The sequence below is a fragment of the Coregonus clupeaformis genome, unplaced genomic scaffold (assembly GCF_020615455.1).
Source record: "Coregonus clupeaformis isolate EN_2021a unplaced genomic scaffold, ASM2061545v1 scaf0001, whole genome shotgun sequence".
Lineage (NCBI taxonomy): Eukaryota > Metazoa > Chordata > Actinopteri > Salmoniformes > Salmonidae > Coregonus > Coregonus clupeaformis.
Genome location: NW_025533456.1, coordinates 1,629,393 through 1,657,139, shown reverse-complemented (window position 1 = coordinate 1,657,139; position 27,747 = coordinate 1,629,393). Strand labels below are relative to the sequence as shown.

The 27,747-nt window shown below is 41.6% G+C and overlaps 1 protein-coding gene and 1 long non-coding RNA gene across 2 annotated transcripts; both read left to right on the top strand.

Moving 5' to 3' along the window:
* Positions 1–1,839: 1,839 nt before the first annotated feature.
* LOC123482974 lies at positions 1,840–16,119 on the top strand. Its single transcript, XR_006658026.1, has 3 exons — positions 1,840–1,993; positions 2,128–2,261; positions 15,913–16,119. It is a non-coding gene; the product is annotated as an uncharacterized LOC123482974 (long non-coding RNA).
* A 20-nt stretch (positions 16,120–16,139) lies between these two features.
* LOC123482973 (SLAM family member 8-like) lies at positions 16,140–18,861 on the top strand. Its single transcript, XM_045212229.1, has 6 exons — positions 16,140–16,201; positions 16,371–16,640; positions 17,892–17,987; positions 18,244–18,302; positions 18,460–18,504; positions 18,662–18,861. Exons 2-6 carry the CDS (start codon positions 16,385–16,387, stop codon positions 18,734–18,736), a joined length of 531 nt encoding a protein of 176 aa, XP_045068164.1. The 5' UTR covers positions 16,140–16,201; positions 16,371–16,384; the 3' UTR covers positions 18,737–18,861.
* Positions 18,862–27,747: the final 8,886 nt, after the last annotated feature.

The following is a 27,747-nucleotide window of genomic DNA, read 5'->3' as shown; positions in this document are numbered from 1 at the left end:
TCTTTTATCATTCAGCAACGCATACTTTTTCAATGCAACTGCTCCTAACACATCTAAACTCCTACCATGGCTATCTTCCCACTGAACTCTAAATTTCCCTTCACCACTGTTCTCTCTCGTACACTGACATGGGAGCTGAGCTGACTTTCCTAGAGTTACTTCAACTCTAGTTGTCGTAACGTTTTGGTCTGACTTTTTTCCTAACTGGTCTGGGGCTACTTCGTCTAACCGAATCACCCGCTTCTCCTGTAACAGAGTTGCCCTGGGTGATCTCTGCGGTTTCACATTCCACTGAAATATGCCCTGTTGTTTCTGGGACGTATTGAAAATCAATGTCCCCAAATCTCCTTTCCTGTCCATCCATTGCAGAGTCGTCTCTGGCATCATCAGAAGTGTACACACGATCATCAACGTTGTCCACAGCATGGACAATCTCTTCTTCTGTCTGTTCTTCCCTATCTTCATCCTGCTCTCTTGAGCCTTCAACATCTTAGCTCTATGCGCGTGCCACCTCTTCTCTAGGCGCTTTAACACAATGTGACAAATGATACCACGTTGGAGACCCTTTAACCTGGACAGCCGTTCCAGTGCTACGAACAACTTCAAATGGTCCCTCACAGCGTTCGTTATACCACTTCCTTCTAAATACCTTCACAAACACCTTGTCCCCAGGTTGCACTGTACTCCGTTTTTGCTCATCGAGCTTCTCCTGCACCTCTTCTTTTCTTTGCCTGTCAGAAACATATGTGGACAACTTTTTATGAAAATTGGCCATATATGTGACATACGCTCTCATTTCATCTTCCAAAAGAGCCAAACTTGGACCCTTTCCGCTTGTTCACAAACAAGGCATAGGCATCCTTCTTCCTGTAACCAGTTCATGGGGAGTCATACGTAGATCACGCAACTCACTTGAGCGACACACCATTAATGCTAAAGGGAGCACCACTATCCAGTTTAGACCTGTATGCTGGCAAATCTTGACAATGCGATTTTTCAAAACACCATTCATTTTTTCACAAATCCCTTGACTTTGTGGGTGATAAACTGCTCCTGAGAAAACAGAATCAGCTCGATTGGAGACCACCAGTCACAGAAAGTTACATCACAACATGTTAATCGAAACATAGAAGGAGAACCTTTGTAAGTAACCTAGGAACCACTTCCTCCTGAATACACACAAGTGGGCAGGTTTTTCATGTACCTCAGCAACACTGACCTACGAGCATGCAGGAGAAGTCATGCAAACCCTTCTGCAGAACTGCACACACACACACTATCATATTGTATTATCACATTATGACGCCAACATGAAGAACTGCACATACACACTATTATCACATCCTCTATCCAATTCAATTCAATTCAAATAGCTTTATTGGCATGGGAAACATATGTTTACATTGCCAAAGCAAGTGAAATAGATCATAAACAAACGTTAAATCAACAATTAGAAATAAACAGCAAACATTACTCACAAAAGTTCAAAGGAAGAGACATTTCAAATTATTATGGCTATAGACAGTATTGTAACAATGTCCAAATAGTTAACGTACAAAAGGGAAAATAAATATGGGTTGAATTTACAATGCTGTTTGTTCTTCACTGGTTGCCCTTTTCTTTTGGCAACAGGTCACAAATCTTGCTGCTGTGATGGCGAACTGTGGTATTTCACCCAATGGATTTGGAATTCTTTGTGGGTCTGTGTAAGGGAAATATGTGTCTCTAATATGGTCATACATTTTGCAGAAGGTTAGGAAGTGCAGCTCATTTTGTGGGCAGAGTGCACATGAGAGCCAGGTCTGCCTGCGGCGGTGTCACTCTCTCGCTCGTCTGCTCATAAAGTTCAAAAGCTAGCGGTATCTGTAAAATACCATGACCATTAACAACCAGCAGCTAGGAAACACATGCTCCAAAACTACCACCATCAGACAGTGACAGACCCTGAACACACCCACTCCTCATCATCTAACTCTCAAGACGAGCAAAGGAGGTATTTTCAGAGAGCAACTATAGACTGACTTCTTTTTCAACTAACATATAGGGAGTCTTTTTATAGAACAGCAGCCATCAAATGAAGTCTCTGCTCTCTCTCTCTCTCATGGGTTTTGGTGAGTCAACTTCTAGCTACCAGTCAGAGATAGATGAGGGGGACGTACAGCCAGAGGAAACAGACACACAACACCTAACAGAGATGTCTGGTGGTCCCCTCTCCTGCTTCTCCAAACAGGGAATACTCCTACTCTCTATCCTCCACTATGGTTAGTATTGTATGGATTATTTACTTTCTCCTGCTCATGTTTTGTACAGCATGTATTACATGTGCTTGCTTGCAGTTAGCTTTCTTTAACTTACTAGTTGGTTTTTGAATGGTGTGTGTTGAATGTGGAGTGCCTTGTCAGTAATTAGTTGGAGACCTCGAAACATTTACTTTTTTACTGTGTGATAACACCTCTGCCTATATTCAGATAAACATGTATGGTGTTTTTTAATTAAACACATTCTGTCTGTGCTAGTGTGGTTGGGTCAATACATTTTTATTTGATTTGAAAAGCTATTTCTCACATGCACCGAATAGAAATGGTGTAGACCTTACCATGAAATGCTTACTTAATCAACAATGCAGAGTTTAAAAAAAAGTAAGAAAGAAAATATTTGCTAAATAAACAGAAGGAAAAATAGTAACAAAATAACAATAACGAGGCTTTATTCAAGGGTACCGAGTCAATGTGCGGGGGTACGGGTTAGTTGAGGTAATGTAGGTAATATGTACATGTAGGTAGGGGTAAAGTGACTATGCATAGATAATAAACAGAGAGTAGCAGCAGCATATGTGAGGAGTGTGAGGGAATGTGAATGTATGTACAGTGTGTGTGTGTGTGTGTGTGTTAGTGTAGTATGTATGGGTGTGTGGTTAGAGTCCAGTGAGTGTACATCGAGCCTGTACAAGAGTCAGTGAAAAAAATAAGAATAAAATAAGGGGATCAATGCAAATAGTCTGGGTAGCCATTTGATTAACTGTTCAGCAGTCTTATGACTTGGGGATAGAAGCTGTTAAGGAGCCTTTTGGCCCTAGACTTGGCGCTCCAGTACCACTTGCCGTGCGGTATCAGAGAGAGAAAAGTCTATGACTTGGGTGGTTGGAGTCTTTGGCAATTTTTAGGGCCTTCCTCTGACACTGCCTGTTATAGAGGTCCTGGATGGCAGGAAGCTTGGCCCCAGTAATGTACTGGGCCGTACGCACTACCCTCTGTAGCACCTTGCGGTCGGAGGCCGAGCAGTTGCCATACCAAGAGGTGATGCAACCAGTCAGGATACTTTCAATGGTGCAGCTGTAAAACGTTGAGGATCTGAGGACCCATGCCAAATCTTTTCAGTCTCGTGAGGGGAATAGGCGTTATCGTGCCCTCTTCATGACTGTCTTGGTGTGTTTGGACCATCATAGTTTCTTAGAGATGTGGACGCCAAGGAACTTGAAGCACTCTACCCCTCTCCACTGCAGCTCCGTTGATATGGATGGGGGCGTGCTTGGCCCTCCTTTTCCTGTAGTCCACGATCAGCTCCTTTGTATTGTTCACATTGAGGGAGAGGTTGTTGTCCTGGCACCACACTGCCAGGTTGCACCTCCATCACTTGGTCGCGTCATGCCATTGTTATGAGCGTTCTCAAGCCACCCTCTACTGGAGGTGCAATAGTGGTGCCGTAAAATAGTGATAAGCCCAGTCAATCTGGACGGAGGCTAACGACTGTTTAGTCTAAATTACACTAGTCCCTGGAAATACGATTACTTTGTTAAAGTAGTCAAATATTTAGTAGCAAACAACTTTGCCAGCATTATTATGTCCTCAAATTGACTTTAGACAAATTGCAAATTTGTCATTAGCTAAAATATGTTGTCCTCCCCTCAATCTTAGCTAAATAGCTAACGTTATGCTGCATCCAAAGTCAATCTGGCGACATCAAAATGACGACAAATTATTGGCCTCCTTTTGAATGGCATTGTATTTCCAAGCCACTGCAATGCACTTTTGATGAACTCTTCCATCAGCGCTTATTGACGATGCATTGAGTAGAACGCTCGTTCGGGCATTAGTCCAAAATTAATGGTTTAAAACAATATTGTGACGAAACATGCAACCCATGAACAGGCGCTCTCATCGTTTTGCAGTGCTTCTGGAAAGCAGGATATCTTACAATCATGTGCATGTCAGTCATTCAATTTAAGGCCATACTGGATTGACAATAAAAAATAATTTGATAGCCAGTATTAAGCAGGGGTAAACCCATTTGATACAAAAGTTATACAAAAGTCACAAATTACTGATGGTAATAACTTGGAAATAGTAATTACCAACACATTTTGTGGCGGTAATGACAGTGTTGTTAATGACAATTTTTTTACATGATTTAACTGCCAGGTTTACTTGGTTAATATGATCAGCTATCATTTCATGAATTCCAACCACAACGTAATGAGATGTATTACATTTAAATGGAGGACAATCTAGATGAGTTACAGTAAAGACGCTGTTGAGTAATGTGTACAGTTATTACTATAAAATTATTAAAACGAAACGACATATCGTGACAACACAGAATAAAATTATGATCTTAATTTCACAAATTCAGTGACTTTTCTTGAAGGTGGAGTTTTAATATCATACAAAAATAAACGCAACATGCAACAATTTCAAAGGTAGGGGCGTGAAAACCAGTCAATATCTGGTGTCAACACCATTTGCATCATGCAGCACGACACATCTTCACATAGAGTTGATCAGGCTGTTGATTGTGGCCTGTGGAATGTTGTCCCACTCCTCTTCAATGGCTGTGTGTAGTTGCTGGATATTGGCGGGAACTGGAACACGCTGTCGTAAACGTCGATCTAAAGCATCCCAAACATGCTCAATGGGTGACATGTCTGGTGAGTATGCAGGACATTGAAGAACTGGGACATTTTCAGCTTCCAGGAATTGTGTACAGATCCTTGCGACATGGGACCGTGCATTATCATGCTGAAACAAATCAAATCAAATCAAATTGTATTTGTCACACACACGTGTTTAGCAGATGTTATAGCGGGTATAGCGAAATGCTTGTGCTTCTAGCTCCGACAGTGCAGTAATATCTAACAATTTCACAACATATACCCAATACACACAAAACTAGTAAGGAATGGGATTTAAGAATATATACATAAATGGAAAAGCAATGACAGAGCGGCATGGCCTAAGATACAGTAGAATATTATAGAATAGAATGCAGTATATACATATGAGATGAGTAGTGCAAGATATGTAAACATTATTAAAGTGACTAGTGTTCCATTTCTTAAAGTGGCCAGTGATTTCAATAGGCAGCAGCAGCCTCTAATGTGCTAGTGATGGCTATTTAACAGTCTGATGGCCTTGAGATAGAAGCTGTTTTTCAGTCTCTCGGTCCTAGCTTTGATGCACCTGTACTGACCTCGCCTTCTGGATGATAGCGGGGTGAACAGGCAGTGGCTCGGGTGGTTGATGTCCTTGATGATCTTTTTGGCCTTCCTGTGACATCAGGTGCTGTATGTGTCTTGGAGGGCGGGTAGTTTGCCCCGGTAATGGGTTCGGCAGACCGCACCACCCTGTGGAGAGCCCTGCGGTTGTGGGCGGTGCAGTTGCCGTACAAGGCGGTGATACAGCCCGACAGGATGCTCTCAATTGTGCATCTGTAAAAGTTTGTGAGGGTTTTAGGTGCTAAGCCGAATTTCTTCAGCCTCCTGAGGTTGAAGAGGATCTGTTGCGCCTTCTTCACCACACTGTCTGCGTGGGTGGACCATTTCAGTTTGTCGGTGATATGTACGCCAAGGAACTTGAAGCTTTCCACCTTCTCCACTGCGGTCCCGTCGATGTGGATAGGGGGTGCACCCTCTGCTGTTTCCTGAAGTCCACGATCATCTCCTTTATTTTGTTGATGTTGAGTGAGAGGTTATTTTCCTGGCACCACACACCCAGAGCCCTCACCTCCCTCCCCTGTGGCGGTCTCGTCATTGTTGGTAATCAAGCCTACTACTGTTGTGTCATCTGCAAACTTGAGGATTGAGTTGGAGGCGTGCCTGGCCATGCAGTCATGGGTGAACAGGGAGTACAGGAGGGAGCTGAGCACGCACCCTTGTGGGGCCCCAGTGTTGAGGATCAGCGAAGTGGAGATGTTGTTTCCTACCTTCACCACCTGGGGCGGCCCGTCAGGACGTCCAGGACCCAGTTGCACAGGGGCGGGGTTCAGACCAAGGGCCTCAAGCTTAATGATAAGCTTGGAGGGTACTATGGTATTGAATGCTGAGCTATAGTCAATGAACAGCATTCTTACATAGGTATTCCTCTTGTCCAGATGGGATAGGGCAGTGTGCAGTGTGATGGCGATTGCATCGTCTGTGGATCTATTGAGGGCGGTAAGCAAATTGAAGAGGGTCTAGGGTGACAGGTAAGGTAGAGGTGATATGATCCTTGACTAGTCTCTCAAAGCACTTCATAATGACAGAGGTGAGTGCTACACGGCGATAGTCATTTAGTTCAGTTACCTTTGCTTTCTTGGGTACAGGAACAATGGTGTCCATCTTGAAGCATGTGGGAACAGCAGACTGGGAAAGGCAGAGATTGAATATGTCCATTAACACACCAGCCAGCTGGTCTGCGCATCCTCTGAGGATGCGGCTAGGGATGCCGTCTGGGCCGGCAGCCTTGCGGGGGTTAACATGCTTAAATGTCTTAATCACGTCGGCCATTGAGAAGGAGAGGCCACAGTCCTTGGTAGTGGGCCTCGTCAGTGGCACTGTGTTATCCTCAAAGCGGGCAAAGAAGGTGTTTAGCTTGTCTGGAAGCGAGACGTCGGTGTCGGCGACGTGGCTGGTTTTCCTTTTTGTAGTCCGTGATTGTCTGGAGACCCTGCCACATACGTCTCGTGTCTGAGCCGTTGAATTGCGACTCCACTTTGTCGCTATACTGATGTTTTGCCAGTTTAATTGCCTTGCGGAGTGAGTAGCTACACTGTTTGTATTCTGCCATATTCCCAGTCACCTTGCCATGGTTGAATGTGGTGGTTCGCGCTTTCAGATTTGCGCGAATGCTGCCATCTATCCACGGTTTCTGGTTAGGGTAGGTTTTAATAGTCACAGTGGGCACAACGTCACCTATACACTTCCTGATAAACTCAGTCACCGTTTCAGTGTATACGTCTAAATTATTTTCGGAAGCTTGCTTGTTCAGCTTGTTCAGTGTAAATTGAAAAGCTGAAAAAATACAAAAAATGAATGGTTATTTTAGTGTCTATATAATGGACAATTCCGCCATTTTTCAACCTCATATTCATTATCTCCAGCACTATACCAGTGTCTAAAAAAGTGAAAAAGGTCGTTTCTATGATCTGTGGTTAAAAACATAAGAAGAAAAGTCCTAAAAAAATGATTCTGTGGATAGGATTGAAAGTAAGCATAACAGTGATTTTCAAAACCTGCAACGACTTTCTATTTTCTTGCTCCCCCACGTCACTGCGAAGTGTTTTAACGGTTTTAATTTTATGAGGTCATCGAAGAGAAATTTAACTTGATATGTTTTTCTACAAAACGTACAAATGTGGCCGTTTCTACATATGTAGACACTGGTATTGTGCTGGAGATCATGAAAATTAGGAACATTTTCTAAAGAAATCTACCTGAGACACAAAAAAAGCCTTTAGTTGCAAATGTACATGAGTCTCTATCAACCTGGACATGATTCAGTTCCATTTACATGTTATTATAAATGTGGGCCTGAAAAAGTTCATTCTTTCTTGCCATGGAAATACAGCGAATCAGATACAAAGCAACTTCACACTTAGAACTTTAAACACTTATTCTCAGCACAGAACTCAGTCAACAGGAAGTGGTTTTCAGTTTGTCAGTCACACACATAGATATTTATAGAGGACTCTAGTTCCCAAAAGCCAGTTTTAGCATGAGAAGAGCCATTGAGGAATTTCACCATTAAGTAGTCAACTGGGTGGGACTTCCTATGAGTTAAGGAAAGATCACATAACTACATCAGGTCATCAGGAGGGATCAGCCAATTAATTATACACATAAGCAAACATTCCATAACTGATTTATACCTGTTCAAACACTCCAGGTGGCACAATACACCCTTTCAGGTTATTTACCAACTAATAGAAGTAGTAGAAGACTACTTCAAAATGGAGATGGACTTAATGGCGCTGCCCGTGCGCTCACAGACGCCATAGTGGGACGGATACAACGTTGAGATCTCTATACATCTCTATGCTCACACCTTAAATTGGAGCTACACCCCCTCACCCTAACCATTTCCTACAATGGATGAAGATGTAACATGTCTTTCAAAATCGAAAGAAAGTCAGCGCTACTCTCTGATCAGATTTCTCCATTCAAATCTTACCTTAATATAAGAATTATTTCACATTACTGACGATGGATCAGCTCCTAGACAGATATTACCACCCTACGGCTGCAAATATTGAGGCGGCTAAGGCTTATTTTAATGCTTACCCAATGAAAATCCACTAGGCCTAAATCACTGATTTGGCACATCCTTGCGCCCATGTTAGCAGGGCCTTGCACAAAGCATATTCTGTCTGCACCGCGCCATCACTTTGGAGGGCAGCCTGCCTGCAGAGTGCTCGTTGCCAGTCGGGTAGCCCTGTTCTTCCTCACAAATAGCATAATAAATTTGACAGAATATATTACATCCTCATCCCATAATATTGAAGGCAGTGCGATATTACAGCTGCCTATCTTTAGACATGTAGCCAGTAGCCAGTCAAATAGGCCTATCTGAAATATGAACATGATCAATCAAATCTGGCAAAGATGAGACAGTAGTCACTGGTGTGGAGAGGAGTAGGCAGGAGGCAGTCACAGGTTTAGAACTACTGAATTTATTTAAGCACCATAGATCAAAGCGAGACGAAACCCAAACGCTGTTGTGCTCAAAATATATCTTCATAAACAAAAAGGCACAGGGCAAACATAAAGTGCAAAATATTAAGTACTCAGGAAATAGTAGGCGCGATTCCTCTCAGGAAAACAAGTAACATATACAATGACCGACAAAAACAGAGGGAGTATGTATACAGTGATAGAGTGGGGATTGGAACCAGGTGTGTAATGATGACGAGACAAGTCCGGGGTTGATGAGTGAGGGGCGTTTGCCAGCAGCAGGTTCCGCAGCAGCTAGATGGTCGGCGACGCTGAACGATGAGCTGGACAGGAGGGGGAGCCAAAGCGAAGACTGGTGTGACAAATGCACCAGGCCTAAATCGCTGATTTGGCACATTTGCAAACCTCCCCCCCAAAAAAACAATTCCTGAGTCACAGACTCATTGAGAAAGTATTACAAGAAGAGGGGAATGCAGCGACATCTGATGAGTAAAGTATTTTGCAAAACTATTTTCAACTTGAATAAATGCTGCACTTATTGTGAATGGCCAACACAATTCCAGTCAAAATAGAAGATTGTAAAAAACTACCATTAATATATCAACATTTATTTCATTATCATTATCCCAGTGGTTTTAAACTTTTTTGACCCAAGGACCCCCAAACATATTTATGGTACAAAACTTGCAACCCTGCGTACGCACATGCACACATGCAAACATGCATACAATCGCTACGCAAATGTAGTCTGTCATTAAAATTTATAAATGGTGATGCATTTTTTCCTAAACCCAGTAAGACTCTCAGAAAAAAACTGCGTTTCACATATGCATTTGGAGCTGAAAGTGTTCATGTTTGTAGCCAATATCAGCTAGGGATACAGGCTATCATGTCCAGTGGCAATTTTGGCGAGGTCAATCTTGGTGGGAAATCCATATTTTTGGGGATGCATGCCCGCAAAGCCACTACACAACACAACGCTAAACAATACTTTAATTGGACTATAAACGTTGACAAGCAGGTACCCACAAACTGTTATAGCCTACATAAAGCTGTCCCAACATGAAGTCCCAACAGCAGTCCCAACTATACCACTGCTACACCTGGCTATCAGCAGAGCAAACATCTGTGGCAGAAACAGCTCATTCAGCCTCATTTACTGCCTTTAAAAAAAAAATAGGCCTGATATAGCTGACTTGCTTAAAACAAATGTGGTTTCTACTGACAATTCAGGGCAGTAAAATATGGCATAAAGTTGTCAAGGGCTGATGTAAGTGTGGTGGAAGTCAGGCGCAGGACACCGAAAGTCCAACAAAGTTTATTAGTTAACCACTAGGCAAAATACAGCAAACAGCCTCAAAAATCACACAGAGGCGGCGATTCGTAAACTGTGCTAAACTCCCCCCCAACAAACGAGCAAACCACCAGACTACATGTGAAAGCAACACTTAATTACAAAACAGGCAACTTATAGAACACTAGGCTAAACGGACACAGATTTGCAATGACGAATAAAAGCAATCAACACATTCAGCGGTGGCAGCTAGTACTCGGGGGCCAGCCAACCCAAGCCTGCCCAACAAGGAGGGGAGAGCAGCCTACGGCAGGAGAAATCCGTACAAAGGGACACACCAATAGACAATCCATAATTTTGATTAAACTTATGCGGCTAGGACTGATTATCCATATAAATTTGTTCCAGCCTTTTGAAATGTACAGCTGACAGAATTCAGAGTGTGTGGGCCCGTTCTTACAAAATATTCTCCCTGTACACCATCAAACCATGGGGATGTGATAAAGGGGACATATAAGCAGACAGTTTAGTTTCTTACAATGCGATGATGACATTTATCTAAAACAGGCTATGGGCTACATGTTTTCTCAAGTCATAGTAGTAGGCTAAATTATGAGGGAAGAACCAAATTATTAGGGTAGAGGCACGTTTGAGCTCTCTCAAGTAGATTTACTGCGGTGATGTAGTGTCCCCATTATTGGTGGCACTCAACCAATCACGGCGCAGCTAAACACTATGCTACGCCTCTCATCCCATTGGCTGCCCAGCACCACAGAACATAGGCTAAATAAAACACCTGCATTTTGGAGCTGCTTTACTCAAGACAGCAAAAAACACACCATGTTTGTATGTGGATTTATTAACTCAAATATTTTTTCAAAAATACGTTTGCAACTATAAACTATTATTTCTTAATATTTTAGCCGCAGCAAACTAGAATGTTCCCAAATGCAATTTGCGGGAAAACACTGTTTTAAAATGTGCACTGCACATGCAAGCGGTTTCATGACAGAGATGGAAATATCCTTAGAAAACTAGGATAATGCCTTTGGCTGCTAGAGAATGAAAGAAAGTTGAAAGAAAAACAATAGAACAGGAGAATGCATATGACTATGTCTTTATAAAAATAATTGCCCCTCCGTTTCTATGGTGGGTTTTTGCCTATAGGCTACTTTGAAGCAAGGTAAGACATGCCTCATAATATGATGTAAAACATCCAGAATCTAAACAATTCAGGAACAGGAAAGGCCTAACCATCTTCTGGTAGATTGAAAGGCTTTCCCAAAAAAACGTCTCTATTAAACGTTAACTAGCTAAAAAGTAGCCTATGCCTACCTGTCAGAATGATATCATGATTATTTGCGTCAATCCGTAACTCCATCTCATGTGTTACAGAAACACCGGTAATCAAACAGTAGTGCTAGGTGCCTGCACACTTGAATTAAAGGGTCATCTACATTTCTTCGATTTTTCCCAGACCTCGAAAGTGGTCTCCTGATGTGGTTTAAGCATTGTTATGGACTTAGAAAATACAATTTTGTTGTTTTTCAGTTTAAAAAAAAAGTGTGACTTTGAGAACGAAACCCTGAAAAAAATGTGGGTTAATCTGAAACCTGTGAATTTCTGACTTAGCTTTTCTGTTTCAATAGTAGGCCTACTATTAGCCTACTGCACAGTACAGCTTGGGTTGGCCTGACTGTGAAAGACCAATATGGGATTTATCATTTTAGGAATATCTCTATTTCACATATAATTTTTCACATAATGGCGCCCTTTCCTTTGCCGGGCGTGTGGTTTGGAAAAATGTTGGAAAAATTAGAGTATACCCACTTCTCCAGGCACCACTACACCACTGATAGTTACCACAGACAGAAGGCAAACCCAGACACATCACATGGGCTATGAAGCTGAAGCATCCGTTTAGAACATTTTTCTCACCACCAAATATAGTAGTGAGAGGAAGTCCAGTCACAGGTAGTGGGAGAGGATGGAACTAGGTTCAACTAGGCCGACATTCTGCTAATTTTCTCATAGATGAAACATCTGATCTCAATAAATGTTTTCTGTTCCCAAAACTAGAATCAGTTACAAACACAATGCACTAAGTTTTATAGGCTTGACACAAAGTTTATTTTTAAATGGCGTTGTTTAGAAGGATTGCAAGGTCAAATTGAGTTTGTGCAGTGCACAATTACACATGTCAATATCTATGAGTTCATCCGACTCTGGGTAAGTACAAGCGCTGTCTTCATTGCCAAAATCACATAATGTGGTCGTTATCAGCTGTGTACAAGCAACTGTCTCCTGAGCGTCAAGCAGCAGCCAAACGGAGCAGTTGCTATGGCTACTCACAAGCAGAGCGGCTGTATCGCATTAGTGGAAACCAAGACTGTTCTATCAAGGTAACAAACCCGTTTTGACTAGCAGAAGTGACTTTTCGACGTATTACGCAGGTTAGGAGAATTAACGTGGCAGGTTAGGATAATTAGGACAGGACAAGACGGGACTGGAATGAATATTCACTCCTGTGTCAACCTCTACTGTGCACACATGCACTTCACAATGGAGGCGTTCCCTAATGGAAATATGCAAATACATGCTCCTTGCTTGTTCTGCCACTATGCTTCATTTGCAAACGGCACAGATGAACCATCTTGGGTTAGTTATAAATATCTTTGTCATTACAGTTATTGGTTAGCTATCAAATTTGAGCCTTATTGGCAAAACAAGACATGATATAAAGAACAAGATAAAACTAGCTGAAATGAGCAACCTACGATTCACCACATGGCAGCTTCATGTCATTGTTGCTAGCTATCTGGCCATCCAGAATCACAACAACACACAGACTTTCTGCCATGTTGATCGGGTGTGTTCATAAATTCACTCTGGCTATCTACAGAGCGCAGAATAACTGATTAATTTACGAACGCTCAACACCCGTTGAATATGGCCGGTGTCAGTAAACGTTAGCAAAAAAGCGTAATGAAATTGTTGCCAGCAGAACAGTTACAGTCACCAATTCTCTGGATAACATGAAAACAGCCTAATCAGCTCTGCTATGGCGAGTAAAATGGTCAGAGTGAGGTATTCTCTCATTTGTGTCTGGAAGTAGCTAGCAAGCTAGCCAATGTTAGCCAGTTAGCTTGGGTGCTTGACTACCGTTGTGTGGTCAGAACGCGTGCGAACTAACAGACAATCTGACAACAATCTGAATTTTACGAATGCCCAGAGCGCACTCTGAACGCAAACTGGCACTCCAGATTGAATTTACGAACACACCCGAAGTGTGTGCATCATTTTCAACTAACCCGTCTATAGGCAGTGCTTTTACACAATGTAGAAACCTAATATTCCACAAATAACTTTGTTATTTCCAATGACAGGTTTTTGTATCAACATTTTAGCTTTTTATAATAAACAAATGTCTTTACAGGGTTAAATATTATTTATTGTGGGCAGTGTCCGCAATAAGGTCACACAGGGAATCACTTGTGGATTTGAAAGCTCTAATGCTCCACCTCAGCTCCACCTCCGATACAGTGAAAGCAACCACTACGTGGCGTCGGCTAGTGCGGTCCGGATTGAATCTAGACCCTAATGTTTAGTAAACTGAGGAGGCGAGGAAGTGTTGAGGATCATATTGAAGTGTTGTGGGGAAAACTGCTACAGTCACTTAGATGTTTTTAGTCACTCTTTGACAGAGATCAGGGAACAATGCCAGACTGCATCTCTTACACTTTTAAAATGAACATTCTGTGGTTTCTACTCATCCTCACAGGCAATGTTCCCTCTAAGCTGCAATGTTCCCTCTAAACTGCAATGTCCCTCTAAGCTGCAATGTCCCTCTAAGCTGCAATGTTCCTCTATGCTGAAATGTTCCTGCAATGTTCCCTCTAAACTGCAATGTTTCTAACTGAATGTTCTCTAAACTGCAATGTCCCTCTAAACTGCAATGTTCCCTCTAAGCTGCAATGTTCCTCTAAACTGCAATGTCCCTCTAAGCTGCAATGTTCCCTCTAAACTGCAATGTTCTTCCCCTAAACTGCAATGTCCCTCTAAACTGCAATGTTCCCTCTAAACTGCAATGTTCCCTCTAAACTGCAATGTCCCTCTAAACTGCAATGTTCCCTCTAAACTGCAATGTTCCCTCTAAACTGCAATGTTCCCTCTAAACTGCAATGTTCCTAAACTGCAATGTTCCCTCTAAACTGCAATGTCCTCTAAACTGCAATGTCCCTCTAAGCTGCAATGTTCCTCTAAGCTGCAATGTTCCCTCTAAACTGCAATGTTCCCTCTAAACTGCAATGTTCCCTCTAACTGCAATGTTCCCTCTAAACTGTTTCTAACTGCAATGTTCCCCTAAATGCAATGTATCCTCTAAGCGGCTGCGGCGCTACTGCCACACAGAGCACAGAATAAATATCAGCCCATGGAGAGAAGCACGAGATTGAACTTCACTCAACTTTCTAGAGTTTCCCCCATGTTGAGTTAACACTATCAACATTTCCCTTTACTGTGGCAATTGTGATCGAATCAACGCAATATCAGCGGCAGGGACTGGGAGACTAGGCAGGATCGATGGAAAGATGAACGGAGCAAAGTACAGAGAGATCCTTGATGAAAACCTGCTCCAGAGTGCTCAGGACCTCAGACTGGGGCAAAGGTTCACTTTCCAACAGGACAATGACCCTAAGCACACAGCCAAGACAACGCAGGAGTGGCTTCGGGACAAGTCTCTGAATGTCCTTGAGTGACCCAGCCAGAGCCCGGACTTGAACCCAATTGAACATCTCTGGAGAGACCTGAAAATAGCTGTGCAGCAACGCTCCCCATCCAACCTGACAGAGCTTGAGAGGATCTGCAGAGAAGAATGGGAGAAACTCCCCAAATACAGGTGTGCCAAGCTTGTAGCATCATACACAAGACGTCTCAAGGCTGTAATCGCTGCCAAAGGTGCTTCAACAAAGTACTGAGTAAAGGGTCTGAATACTTACGTAAATGTCATATTTCAGTTTTTTTTTTTTATATAAACTTGCAAACATTTCTAAAAACCTGTTTTTGCTTTGTCATTATTGGGTATTGTGTGTAGATTGATGAGGGGGGAAAAAACAATTTAATCCATTTTAGAATAAGTCTGTAATGTAACAAAATGTGGAAAATGTCAAGGGGTCTGAATACTTTCCGAATGCACTATATTTCCATGTTAAAATGTTATGGGATACATTTTCTCCATTGTTTGTGATGGTAGGCCACTCTGGTAGGCCTACATTATGATCAAATAGCTACAGTAGCCTACTTGACCACTGTTTAAACTGTAACTTAAAGTGGGTACAGCCTCATTGTTTATAGTACCCGTGCGCTGGAAGTTACACAGTATTTTCACAATGTTCAATTTTGCGCTCAGCAGACCTGAAATCTGCTCAGTTCTGAATGTTCTTTTAGGGAACATTGTCCACAGTATATATATTTTAAAAAGTCAGATAGTTGGAAAGGCTTCAAGTGGTCTTCAAGGGCCAGATTTAATAAATGGTGCACCCAAAAGGAATTCATTATTGAGGACAGAATAAATAAGTAAAAAAAGCAGTCAGGAGAAATAATACATTGGAACACAGTTTCATGTCTTAGCCTGGTTTGTTTTTGGTGTTTTATCCCTCACTGAAAAAACAGGTGCAAATTATTCCTCTCTCTTTAGGGATCTGGGCTGAAGTCACAAAGGAGAAGTATGGATTGAAGGGGGGTTCGGTGTGCCTGCCTGTAGAAGAACCACCGGAGGAGCTTGCAAGCCAAAGTTGGAAGGTCAATAGTACCATAATAGTTGCTGACAAAATGGTCTCTCCTAAATACATGGAGAAAGTGGAATATAATCCAGTGAACCACTCTCTGTGCATTAAGAATCTGAGTGAAAAGACAGGGAACTTACATTGCAACCTATGAGAGAAATTGGGAAGAGTCAACTACTACATACATACTAACAGTACAGGGTGAGTTTGGTCCACAATAGACAGCTATCAGATTTTTCTCATTGTTTGATTTAATTGTCTGTGACTGTAGTGTTATTGACAACATCTTACTTTTACATTTTATATTTTATCATCTGCTAGACCGTGGAGAATGATTATAACTCTCTCTTTCTCTCTCCTGGTTGGTCAGCGCCTATATCCAAGATGGTTATCCAGACGGACATCAAGCTATTGGCCAACCAGTCCTGTTCAGTGTGGCTGCTGTGCAACGTGTCAGTCTGCTCCAACCTCTCCTACACCTGGGAGAGAGGGAATGAGACGTACAGGGACGACCAGCAGATACACTTCTCTCTGTCACCAGCAGACGGAGACATCAGTGTAACCTGCACTGCCTCCAACCTAGTCAGTGAGAAATCTGCCTCCACAACAGTGAAGTGTAGTAATGACACAACCACCCCAGGTAAGTAGATATCATAATAATCCACTCCATACACTTCAGTGTGCTGATATGCTTATGTTGTCAAATATCATATATAATGTAATATTCTCTTAACATTCTGTTAGACATGTTTTAGAGCTTCATTTACAGTCACCTCCAAAAGTATTGGCACCCTTGATCAAGATGAGCAAAAAAGACTGCAAAATAAATACTTCAAATACTGAGCTATAGTGTATGCTCAAAAGAGGGGGACATTATATTCTTTTATTCTAACATAATAGCTCAGAGAAAGAGATTTTGTTCAACAATTAATGATTTAGTTTCTCAAAAAGATACTTTAGGTGTCAAAATTATTGGCACCCCTTTTTCCAATACTCCAGCACCCTCCCTTGCGAGGATGTTATATTGCCTTCCCTCACCACCTGGGTTTGGCCCGTCAGGAAGTCCATGATCCAGTTGCAGAGGGAGGTGTTAAGTCCCAGGGTCCCAAGTTTGGTGACGATTTTGGAGGGGACTATGGTGTTGAACGCTGAGCTGTAGTCAATGAACAGCATTCTCACATAGGTATTAGTTTTATCTAGGTGGGTGAGGGAAGTGTGGAGTGCAATTGAGATTGCATCATCTATAGATCTGTTGGGGCGGTATGCAAATTCGAGTGGGTCTAGGATGTCTGGGATGATGGAGTTGATGTGTGCCATAACCAGCCTTTCAAAGTACTTCATGATTAAAACCTGGTTGCCTCTGCCAGGAAATTTAACACGAAATCAACATTTTGCAATGGCCATCTCAGTCTCTGAACCCCCATTGAAAACCTGTGGTTTGAATTGAAGAGGGCAGTCCATAGGCACAGACGAAGGATATCAAGGATCTGGAAATATTCTGTATGGAGGAATGGTCTAAGATCCCTCCCAATGTGTTCTCCAATCTCATAAAACATTTTAGAAAAAGGCTCAGTGTCGTCATCCTCACAAGGGAGGGTGCTGGAGTATTGAAAACAGGGGTGTCAATCATTTTGAAACCTATCTTTTTGAGAAGAAAATGATTACTTGATTAACAACATCTCTTTCTCTGAGCAAATGTGTTAGTATAAAATAATATAATTTTCCCAATATTTGCAGCATACAATATAGCTCAGTATGTGAGCTATTCATTTTATAGTATTTTTTGCTCATCTTTACCAAGAGTGTAAATCATTTTGGCAGGGACTGTAGTTATACTGTATGATCTAATAGCATAACATTGACATGGGTGATATTATTGACTATCTTACAGGGCGGGTGTGGTATAGCATCTGCATCGGAGTGTCAGTGGTGCTGATCCTCAATGTAGCTGTGGCAGTGTATTACTGCAGGGGCCGCCGTAACACGGGTATGTACAGCATAGGGGCCCTCAACTATATAAAGTCACATTTCAGGTGGCTCTGCAAGTATTCTTAGGATGATTATGATGTTGCATAAGCATAATTAAATACTTATTTTTTTACGTTGGCCTTGGAATATTATGGAAATTTGAAAAACTGAGAGGAGCCTCATCAGTGTTTCATTTATTAATTACTGGTTATGTTTGTGGATGTCCTGTTTAGTATCTATCTGATTGGTTGATATTTTGTTCTTGTCAAACACAGCATATCAAATTGACAACACAATATATTCGGATGTTATGGGCAACACAACAATTAAAGATGTAAGTATGCATTGCCGTTATTATGTATCTGAATGTGTGTAAACCCATGTATGTGTAGCCTACTGTAATTTCTGATTGCTGTGTATTTTTATGTTTTTGTGCAATGTTCATCCATTGTGTTTATGGGTTTAAGTATCTATTTCTGTTTTTATTCCAGACAAGAGGGACTGTGGATGACCTGGCTGACCCAAGACTGAACAAGGTGAGAGCGAGACATGAATGGTCATACCTGATGTCTTTGAACAAAAAATTTAATAAAACAGTCTATGAGTGAATGGCAGACCATGTAGTCTACTTTGGAAATTGTCTACCTTTCATAATGCTGAAACAGTTTCTTCTTGGTTGTCTGTCACATTTAGCCTCAGACTCTGTATGACACGATCAAAGTTGGACGCCCAATAGCGCCCTCTTCTGCCTACGAGGAAGTACTGTGAGCTGAGCAGGTTATGGTCATAGGATTGGCCATATATTTCTGCATCATCTGCACCCTAGGCTACATTCTGTAGATAGATGTTACTGTTCAGTTTTATCAAGACCTGCACATTTCTGAAATGTTTGTGCATATTTTTTTCTGATTGCATTTTTACATTTTTAGTCATTTAGCAGACGCTCTTATCCAGAGCGATTTACAGTTCATGCATACATACTTTTTTTTTTTTTTCATACCCCCTGTGGGAAACGAACCCACAACCCTGGCGTTGCAAACGCCATGCTCTATCAACTGAGCTACATCCCTGCCGGCCATTCACTCCCCTACCCTGGACGACGCTGGGCCAATTGCGCGCCGCCCCATGGGTCTCCCGGTCGCGGCCGGCTACGACAAAGCCTGGAATCAAACCAGGATCTCTACTGGCACAGCTAGCACTGCGATGCAGTGCCTTAGACCACTGCGCCACTCGGGAGACAATATATATGATTGCAATCTTATCCCTTTGTTGTTCCTCATATATATACAGTGTCTTCAGAAACTATTCACACCCCTTTACTTTTCCACATTTTGCTATGTTACAACACATTTAAAATTGATACAATTTAGATTTTGTCACTAATCTACACCATAATGTAAAAGTGGAATTGAGTTTAGACATTTTCTCAAATTAATAAAAAATGAAAGCTGAAATGTCTTGAGTCAATAATATTCAACCCCTTTATTATGTCTAGCCTTAAGTTCCGGAGAATAAAAAAAGTGCTTAACAAATCACATAAGTTGCATGGACTCATGCTGTGTTCAATAATAGTGGTTAACCATTTTTTTTATGACTACCCCATCTCTGTACCCCACACATACAATTATCAGTAAGGTCCCTCAATCAAGTAGTGAATTTCAAGCCCAGATTATACCACAAACACCAGGGAGGTTTTTCAATGGCTCACAAAGAAGGGCACTGATTGGTAGATGAGTAAAACAAAAAATTAAAATAAGATGCTGAATATCCCTTTGAGGATGGTAAAGTTATTAATTAGGCTTTGGATGGTGCAAAGATACAGGTGTCCTTCATAACTCAGTTGCCAGAGAGCAAGGAAACTGCTCAGGGATTTCACCATGAGGCCGATGGTGATTTTAAAATGGTTACAGAGTTTAATGGTTGTGATATGAGAGAACTGAGGATGAATCAACAACTTTGTAGTTTCTCCACAATACTAACTGCATCCAGTTTGCGACAAGGAACTTAAGTAATACTGCAAAAAAATGTAGCAAATACATTTTTGTCCTGAATACAAAGCGTTATGTTTGGGGAAAATCCAACACAACACTTCACTGAGTACCACTCTTCATATTTTCAAGCATGGTGGTGGCTGCATCATGTTATGGATATGCTTGTCATCGGCAAGGAGTTTTTTTTCGGATAAAAATAAACGGAATACAGCTAAGCACAGGCAAAAGCCTAAAAGAAAACCTGGTTCAGTCTGCTTTCCAACAGACACTGGGAGACAACTTCACCTTTCAGCAGGCCAAATCTACACTGGAGTTGCTTACCAAGACAACATTGAATGTTCCTGAGTGGCCAAGTTACAGTTTTGACTTAAATCGTCTTGAAAGCCTATGGCAAGAACTGAAAATGGCTGTCTAGCAATGATCAACAACCAACTTGACAGAGCTTGAAGAATCTTAAAAGAATAATGGGCAAATATTATACAATTCAGGTGTGCAAAGATCTTAGAGTCTTACCCAAAAAGACTCACAGCTGTAATCACTGCCAAAGGTGTTTCTAACATGTATTTGTTTTTAATTACGGATACAATTCAATATTAGAAACAACTGCAGCTATCACAAACAGTGTTGTCGATTAGTCTTAAAAACAGGAAAGGACACTAACTCCCCTAACTTTAATATTGTGACGAATACTGAGTATACGAAGAGGCAGGACGCAGACGCAGGAATTAACAAGGTAAAGATTTACTTAATAATGAGAAAGAGAATAACAAAGAGAGCGTAAACGACACGATGCTAACAATCACACACAACAATGAACTAACAGTCCAGGGCTATATAGGGGTGGTGATGAGATGATGAAATCAGATATTTCCCCTGTGAACCAGGGATTGTCTCTACCGCTAACCCGGTATTTTTTGAAAGGGGCGTGTTTATCAAAGATAGTAGAAAACATTGAATGATAATAGGAGAATGCCTCTTCAATGTCTGGAATAAGCGCAATCCTATTCCAGTTGCATGCATAAAGTTCATGCAGGAATGACTGCTCACAGAATTGCGTAAAATGTCATTTGACTATGAACCGAGGGGGCACTTTGGGGATTTTGCACAATGATCACTTAAATCATTAGGGAAAATACCAATGGCCGAGTATTTATGCGGATTGTTAGTTAGAATAACATCAAGAAGTGTTGACTTAGAGATGTATTTTGGATTGAGTCTTGTGACTGCATTTATAATTTGAGTAAAATGTAGTGTATTGCACAGTCCTCTTACGGCCTCGGAGTTTGGAGATAACCAGTCCCAGTTTAAATCGCCCATAAGGACCATTTAATTTTTGTTTTGGTTTAGATAAAGACTTTAGTTCAGTAACCACATATCTGTCTTTAATATAGATGGCTAAACCTCCCCCCTTACTTCGTCAGTCACATTGATAAACATTATAACAATCCAAGCCTATAGACTGATTTAGAACAGATTTCTTAAGCCAGGTCTCGGCCAAAACTAAGACATCTGGGTCAACAGTGTGAACCCAGACTTTTATCATGTCTGTTTGTGGCATCAGACTCTTCACATTAATATGCATCCGTCCCAACCCTGATGTAGTTTTAAAATAATTTGGAGTGGGAAGTTCATCCATAGCCCGAGTGGTGCAGCGGTCTAAGGCACTGCATCTCAGTGCTTGAGGCGTCGCTACAGACCCCCTGGTTCGATTCCAGGCTGTATCATAGGGCGGCGCACAATTGGCCCAGCGTCGTCCAGGTTTGGCCGGTGTAGGCCGTCATTGTAAATAAGAATTTGTTCTTAACTGACTTGCCTAGTAAAATAATAAAAAAATAGCCAATGGGCCTGGGTTTGGCTGAATGTTTCCTGACAGCAGAAGAAGAATAAAACACCTTAATTTGTTTCTTCCTAAAATCTCTCTGCACTTAGATTTTTTAAAATAATCCAAACTACAGTCATCTGATACAACAGTTTTTAGCCAGACCAAACCCTGTAGATGAGAAAGTTTTATGAACATGTCACAGTAGGAGTCAAATGGTAACACAATCAGATCCCTCTGAAAGATAAAAGCTGCTATACAATCAGTCAAAGTAGGGTTTAGCGGTATCTCTGGGGTAAGGAGATGAGATTGATTTTGATAACTGAGACTCTGCAATGAGCCATAACCCATGTAGGCAGCAATTAAAACCTGTGTTCCCATTTAATTAGCTAGTAAATAAATAATTAAACCAATTTTGTAGTACTGAATCATAAGTAAGGCTCAGGTTCTGGCAGATGCAAGGTTATGACTGTTCAGAATGATGATATGATACGAGGTTATGATTAATAAGTTGACTGTTTATAGATGTGATAGGTAAAGACCTTTTAGAGTTTAATTCGGGAGATGGTCACGCTTTAAAGAACCGCTCTATGGTGCCCCAGATCCTAATGAGTTAATTGTTACATGATTAATTGAATCGTGTAACAATTAAACATAGTTAGTTAATTAGATAATAACAGACTTCAGATTAATGTTAAAGTCACGTCACGACATATCGCATTCCACAACTGTCCCAGACAATGTTTTGAATATTTATTTCTCGCACAGAATAGAATAGGCTAGTGCTTTTGCTGTTCGTTAAGCCTGCTCATCTTGTTGGCTGACGAAAAGTAAATGTGGACAGTTCTTCCAATATCTTCAATATGCGCCTCGGAATTGGATAAGGACGGGCGCAGTTGCTTCCCCGATGTGTCTGTCTTCACTTGTAGTCTGTGAGAAAGACCCGATCACAAGACGGAGAGCCATGTGAGTGAGAGGTGCTTCTTATCACGCAGCGGGGAGAAGGGAATTATAATTATTATATTCAGCCCAAGGGCACAACGGCCACTGGTCGCAAAAGGCATAGATTTTTTCAGGGGGCATTACGGCCACACAAATTGGATACCGCCGGGAAATTTGACGCATTATCAAGTGCTTGTCAAATTGTGAATGAGAGACTGATGAAGTGTGTACAGACTGTGCAAAAATAAAAAGCAAAGCAGAGCTCATGCCTTTCAGTTGCATTTTGCAACCTTAGAATGTATTAAAAATCTAAACATACAGCCCAACATTTGTATCACAACTAAAGTTACATAAATAACTCTAAATTAAGCATATAGGAGAACCTGTTTCTTTGTTAACCGCTCAACACAGAATAGCTGCATGTGCGCACTCCCTCAAATAATTTGGAGGAAAAATGTCCTTTCTATTTTATTCAGCTTTATTCAATTGAATTCTTCATACTATAAAATAATGGCACGTAATTCTATGCAAACCTTGTCTGCTAAATGAACTAGTGTACCCCACAACCATATGGCATGGCCAGATCGACATAATATAGTTTGTACCTGTAAAAACTATTGGTCGCTAAATCCGGATAGATTATTGACCATGTAAAAAGATGTTAGTCACTAAATCCGTCTAGAAGGACCACGTAAAAACAGTTGGCTGGTATGCCCTCACCCATCTGAGCAGTCGGCTGTGAATGCCCTCACCCGCTATATACTTATTACTGATTGGTTTGGTTCTGTCCTCTATAGTGCTTTCCGGTAAGAACATGTTGTTGAGGCCCATCACTGTACTCTTGATAGTCACTACCACACACACACACACAGACACATCTGTTTCCATTTATATGGTTTACATGGCTTTGGTAATCCAAATGACTTGGAATCTTATTGTTGTGGTTCTATAAGACAAAGATATGCACACATGTAAACTGTATTAGTTATGGGTTATAACTATGCAATATACAGTACCTTTCATAAGTTTGGACACACCTACTCTTTCAAATGTTTTTCTTTATTTTTACTATTTTCTACATTGTAGAATAATAGGAAAGACATCAAAACTATGAAATAACACATATGGAATCATGTAGTTACCAAAAAACTGTTAAGCAAATCAAAATATATTTTAGATTTTAGATTCTTCAAAGTAGCCACCCTTTGCCTTGATGACAGCTTTGCACACTCTTGGCATTCTCTCAACTAGCTTCACCTGAAATGCTTTTCCAACAGTCTTGAAGGAGTTCCCACTTATGCTGAGCACTTGTTGGCTACTTTTCACTCTGCAGTCCAACTCGTCCCAAACCATCTCAATTGGGTTGAGGTCGGGTGATTGTGGAGGCCAGGTCATCCGATGCAGCACTCCATCACACTCCTTCTTATTCAAATAGCCCTTGCACAGCCTTGAGGTGTGTTGGGGCATTGTCCTGTAAAAACAAATTATAGTCCCACTAAGCGCAAACCAGATGGGATGGCGAATCGCTGCAGAATGCTGTGGTAGCCATGCTGGTTAAGTGTGCCTTGAATTCTAAATAACTCACAGACAGTGTCACCAGCAAAGCACCCCCCACACCTCCTCCTCCATGCTTCACAGTGGAAACTACACATGCGGTGATCATCCGTTCACAAAGCCATTGCGGTTAGAAACAAAAATCTCAAATTTGGACTCGTCAGACCAAAGGACAGATGTTCATTGCTGGCGTTTCTTGGCCCAAGCAAGTCTCTTCTTATTATTGGTGTCCTTTAGTAGTGGTTTCTTTGCAGCAATTCGACCATGAAGGCCTGATTCACGCAGTCTCCTCTGAACTGTGGATGTTGAGCTGTGTCTGTTACTTGAACTTCGTGAAGCATTTATTTGGGCTGCAATCTGAGGTGCAGTTAACTCTAATGAACTTTTTTCTCTGCAGCAGAGGTAACTCTGGGTCTTCTTTTCCTGTGGCGGTCCTCATGAGAGCCAGTTTCATCATAGCGCTTGATGGTTTTTGCCAATGCACTTGAAGAAACTTTAAAAGTTCTTGAATTTTTCCGTATTGACTGACCTTCATGTCTTAAAGTAATTGACTGTCGTTTCTCTTTGCTTATTTGAGCTGTTCTTGCCATAATATGGACTTGTTTTTTTACCAAATAGGGCTATCTTCTGTATACCACCCCTACCTTGTAATAACTCAACTGATTGTCTCAAACGCATTAAGAAGGAAAGAAATTCCACAAATTAACTTTTAACAAGGCACACTTGTTAATTGAAATGCGTTCCAGGTGACTACCTCATGAAGCTGGTTGAGAGAATGCCTAGAGTATGCAAAGCTGTCATCAAGGCAAAGGGTGGCTACTTTGAAGAATCTACTACATGATTCCATATGTGTTATTTCATAGTTTTGATGTCTTCACTATTATTCTACAATGTAGAAAATAGTAAAAATAAAGAAAAACACTGGTACTGTACATATATGTATCTTAATAAATGGCAAATGGTATTACACTTACAACATGTCTATAGAGGGCTATAAACACAGCATCAATATAAACATTCACCTCTTGGAGAGAAAGATAAACGAATTACTTGGATTAACAAAGGGTTGTGTTGGAAAATGTGATCATGTGAAGAGACTTGAAAATGTTTAATCTTGTCTTAGTGTCATAAATAATCCTTGGTTCCTGTCTGTGCTTGGTAAAGATATGATGGGGGGGGGGGCATGACCCGGTGCCAGGAGACGATGCCAGACACATGCCGGAACCAACCCTATGAACTATGCCTATGTCACGTGTCTGTAACCAGTACAGTGTATTCGGAAAGTATTCAGACCCCTTTTACTTTTTCCACATTTTGTTACATTACAGCCTTATTCTAAAATGGATTAAAGACTCTTCTTAGAGCTGGCCGCCCGGCCAGACTGAGCAATCGGGGGAGAAGGGCTTTGGTCAGGGAGGTGACCAAGATCCCGATGGTCACTTTGACAGTGCTCCAGATTTCCTCTATGGAGATGGGAGAACCTTCCAGAAGGACAACCATCTCTGCAGCATTTCACCAATCAGGCCTTTATGGTAGAGTGGCCAGACGGAAGCCATTCCTCAGTAAAAGGCACATGACAGCCCGCTTTGAGTTTGCCAAAATGCACCTAAAGGGACTCACAGACCATGAGAAACTAGATTCTCTGGTCTGATGAAGCCAAGATTGAACTCTTTGGCCTGAATGCCAAACGTCACATCTGGAGGAAACCTTGCACCATCCCTACGGTGAAGCATGGTGGAGGCAGCATCATGCTGTGGGAATGTCTTTCAGCGGCAGGGACTGAGAGACTAGTCAGGACCGAGGGAAAGATGAACGGAGCAAAGTACAGAGAGATTCATGATGAAAACCTGCTCCAGAGCGCTCAGGACCTCAGACTGGGGCAAAGGTTCACCTTCCAACAGGACAATGACCGTAAGCACACAGCCAAGACATGCAGGAGTTGCTTCGAGACAAGTCTCTGAATGTCCTTGAGAGGCCCAGCAAGAGCCCGGACTTGAACCCGATCGAACATCTCTGCAGAGACCTGAAAATAGCTGTGCAGTGATGCTCCCCATCCAACCTGACAGAGCTTGAGAGGATATGCAGAGAAGAATCTGTGAAACTCCCCAAATACAGGTGTGACAAGCTTGTAGCATCATCCCAAGAAGACTTGAGGCTGTAATCGCTGCCAAAGGTGCTTCAACAAAGTACTGAGGAAAGGGTCTGAATACTTATTTAAATGTGATATTTCCGTTTTTTTTATTTGATAAATTTGCACCAAAAAAACAAATGTTTTTGCTTTGTCATTATGGGTTATTGTGTGTAGATTGATGGGGGGGAAAAAAACAATTTAATCCATTTTAGAATAAGGCTGTAACTTAACAAAATGTGGAAAAAGTCAAGGGGTCTGAATACTCTCCTCTTCAGGACTGCCCCGAAGAGGAGAGTTCACTTCAGACTGGTACTTTTTGCATCTAAGTTTGACTTTGACCTCTCCAGCACGCTGATAATAAACAATGATTCATTTAAGATTGACTTTGAGTGTCCCTGTGTAGAATTTCCACGACAGGGTCAAGATTTATGGCACCCTCACTCTTTCTGCCTTGTGTGTGAATCTGCTAGGCTGAGAGCTTATGAGATCTGCCCTGGCGCCACAAGGTATTATATTACTCTGCGCATGAGCAAGCTCCAATACAGTGAGGGAAAAAAGTATTTGATCCCCTGCTGATTTTGTACGTTTGCCCACTGACAAAGAAATGATCAGTCTATAATTTTAATGGTAGGTTTATTTGAACAGTGAGAGACAGAATAACAACAAAAAAATCCAGAAAAACGCATGTCAAAAATGTTATAAATTGATTTGCATTTTAATGAGGGAAATAAGTATTTGACCCCATCTCAATCAGAAAGATTTCTGGCTCCCAGGTGTCTTTTATACAGGTAACGAGCTGAGATTATGAGCACACTCTTAAAGGGAGTGCTCCTAATCTCAGCTTGTTACCTGTATAAAAGACACCTGTCCACAGAAGCAATCAATCAATCAGATTCCAAACTCTCCACCATGACCAAGACCAAAGAGCTCTCCAAGGATGTCAGGGACAAGATTGTAAACCTACACAAGGCTGGAATGGGCTACAAGACCATCGCCAAGCAGCTTGGTGAGAAGGTGACAACAGTTGGTGCGATTATTCGCAAATGGAAGAAACACTAAATAACTGTCAATCTCCCTCAGCCTGGGGCTCCATGCAAGATCTCACCTCGTGGAGTTGCAATGATCATGAGAGCGGTGAGGAATCAGCCCCGAACTACACTGGAGGATCTTGTCAATGATCTCAAGGCAGCTGGGACCATAGTCACCAAGAAAACAATTGGTAACTGTCACAAAAGCCGGGCTAGAACTCCGGTCTCAGATGTGTAGAGCTGGGGGTACTACCCCTTAGCCACAGAGGAGATGTTGTAGGACCCAAATGAAACACCCAAGGCAATACTCCAGG

Coding starts and splice junctions, on each gene's coding strand:
- LOC123482973 (XM_045212229.1), top strand. CDS start 16,385: ATGGTTATCCAGACGGACATCAAGCTATTGGCCAACCAGTCCTGTTCA. Junction 17,988..18,243: donor CAGGGGCCGCCGTAACACGG/GTATGTACAGCA, acceptor TGTCAAACACAG/CATATCAAATTGACAACACA. Junction 18,303..18,459: donor GCAACACAACAATTAAAGAT/GTAAGTATGCAT, acceptor TTTTTATTCCAG/ACAAGAGGGACTGTGGATGA.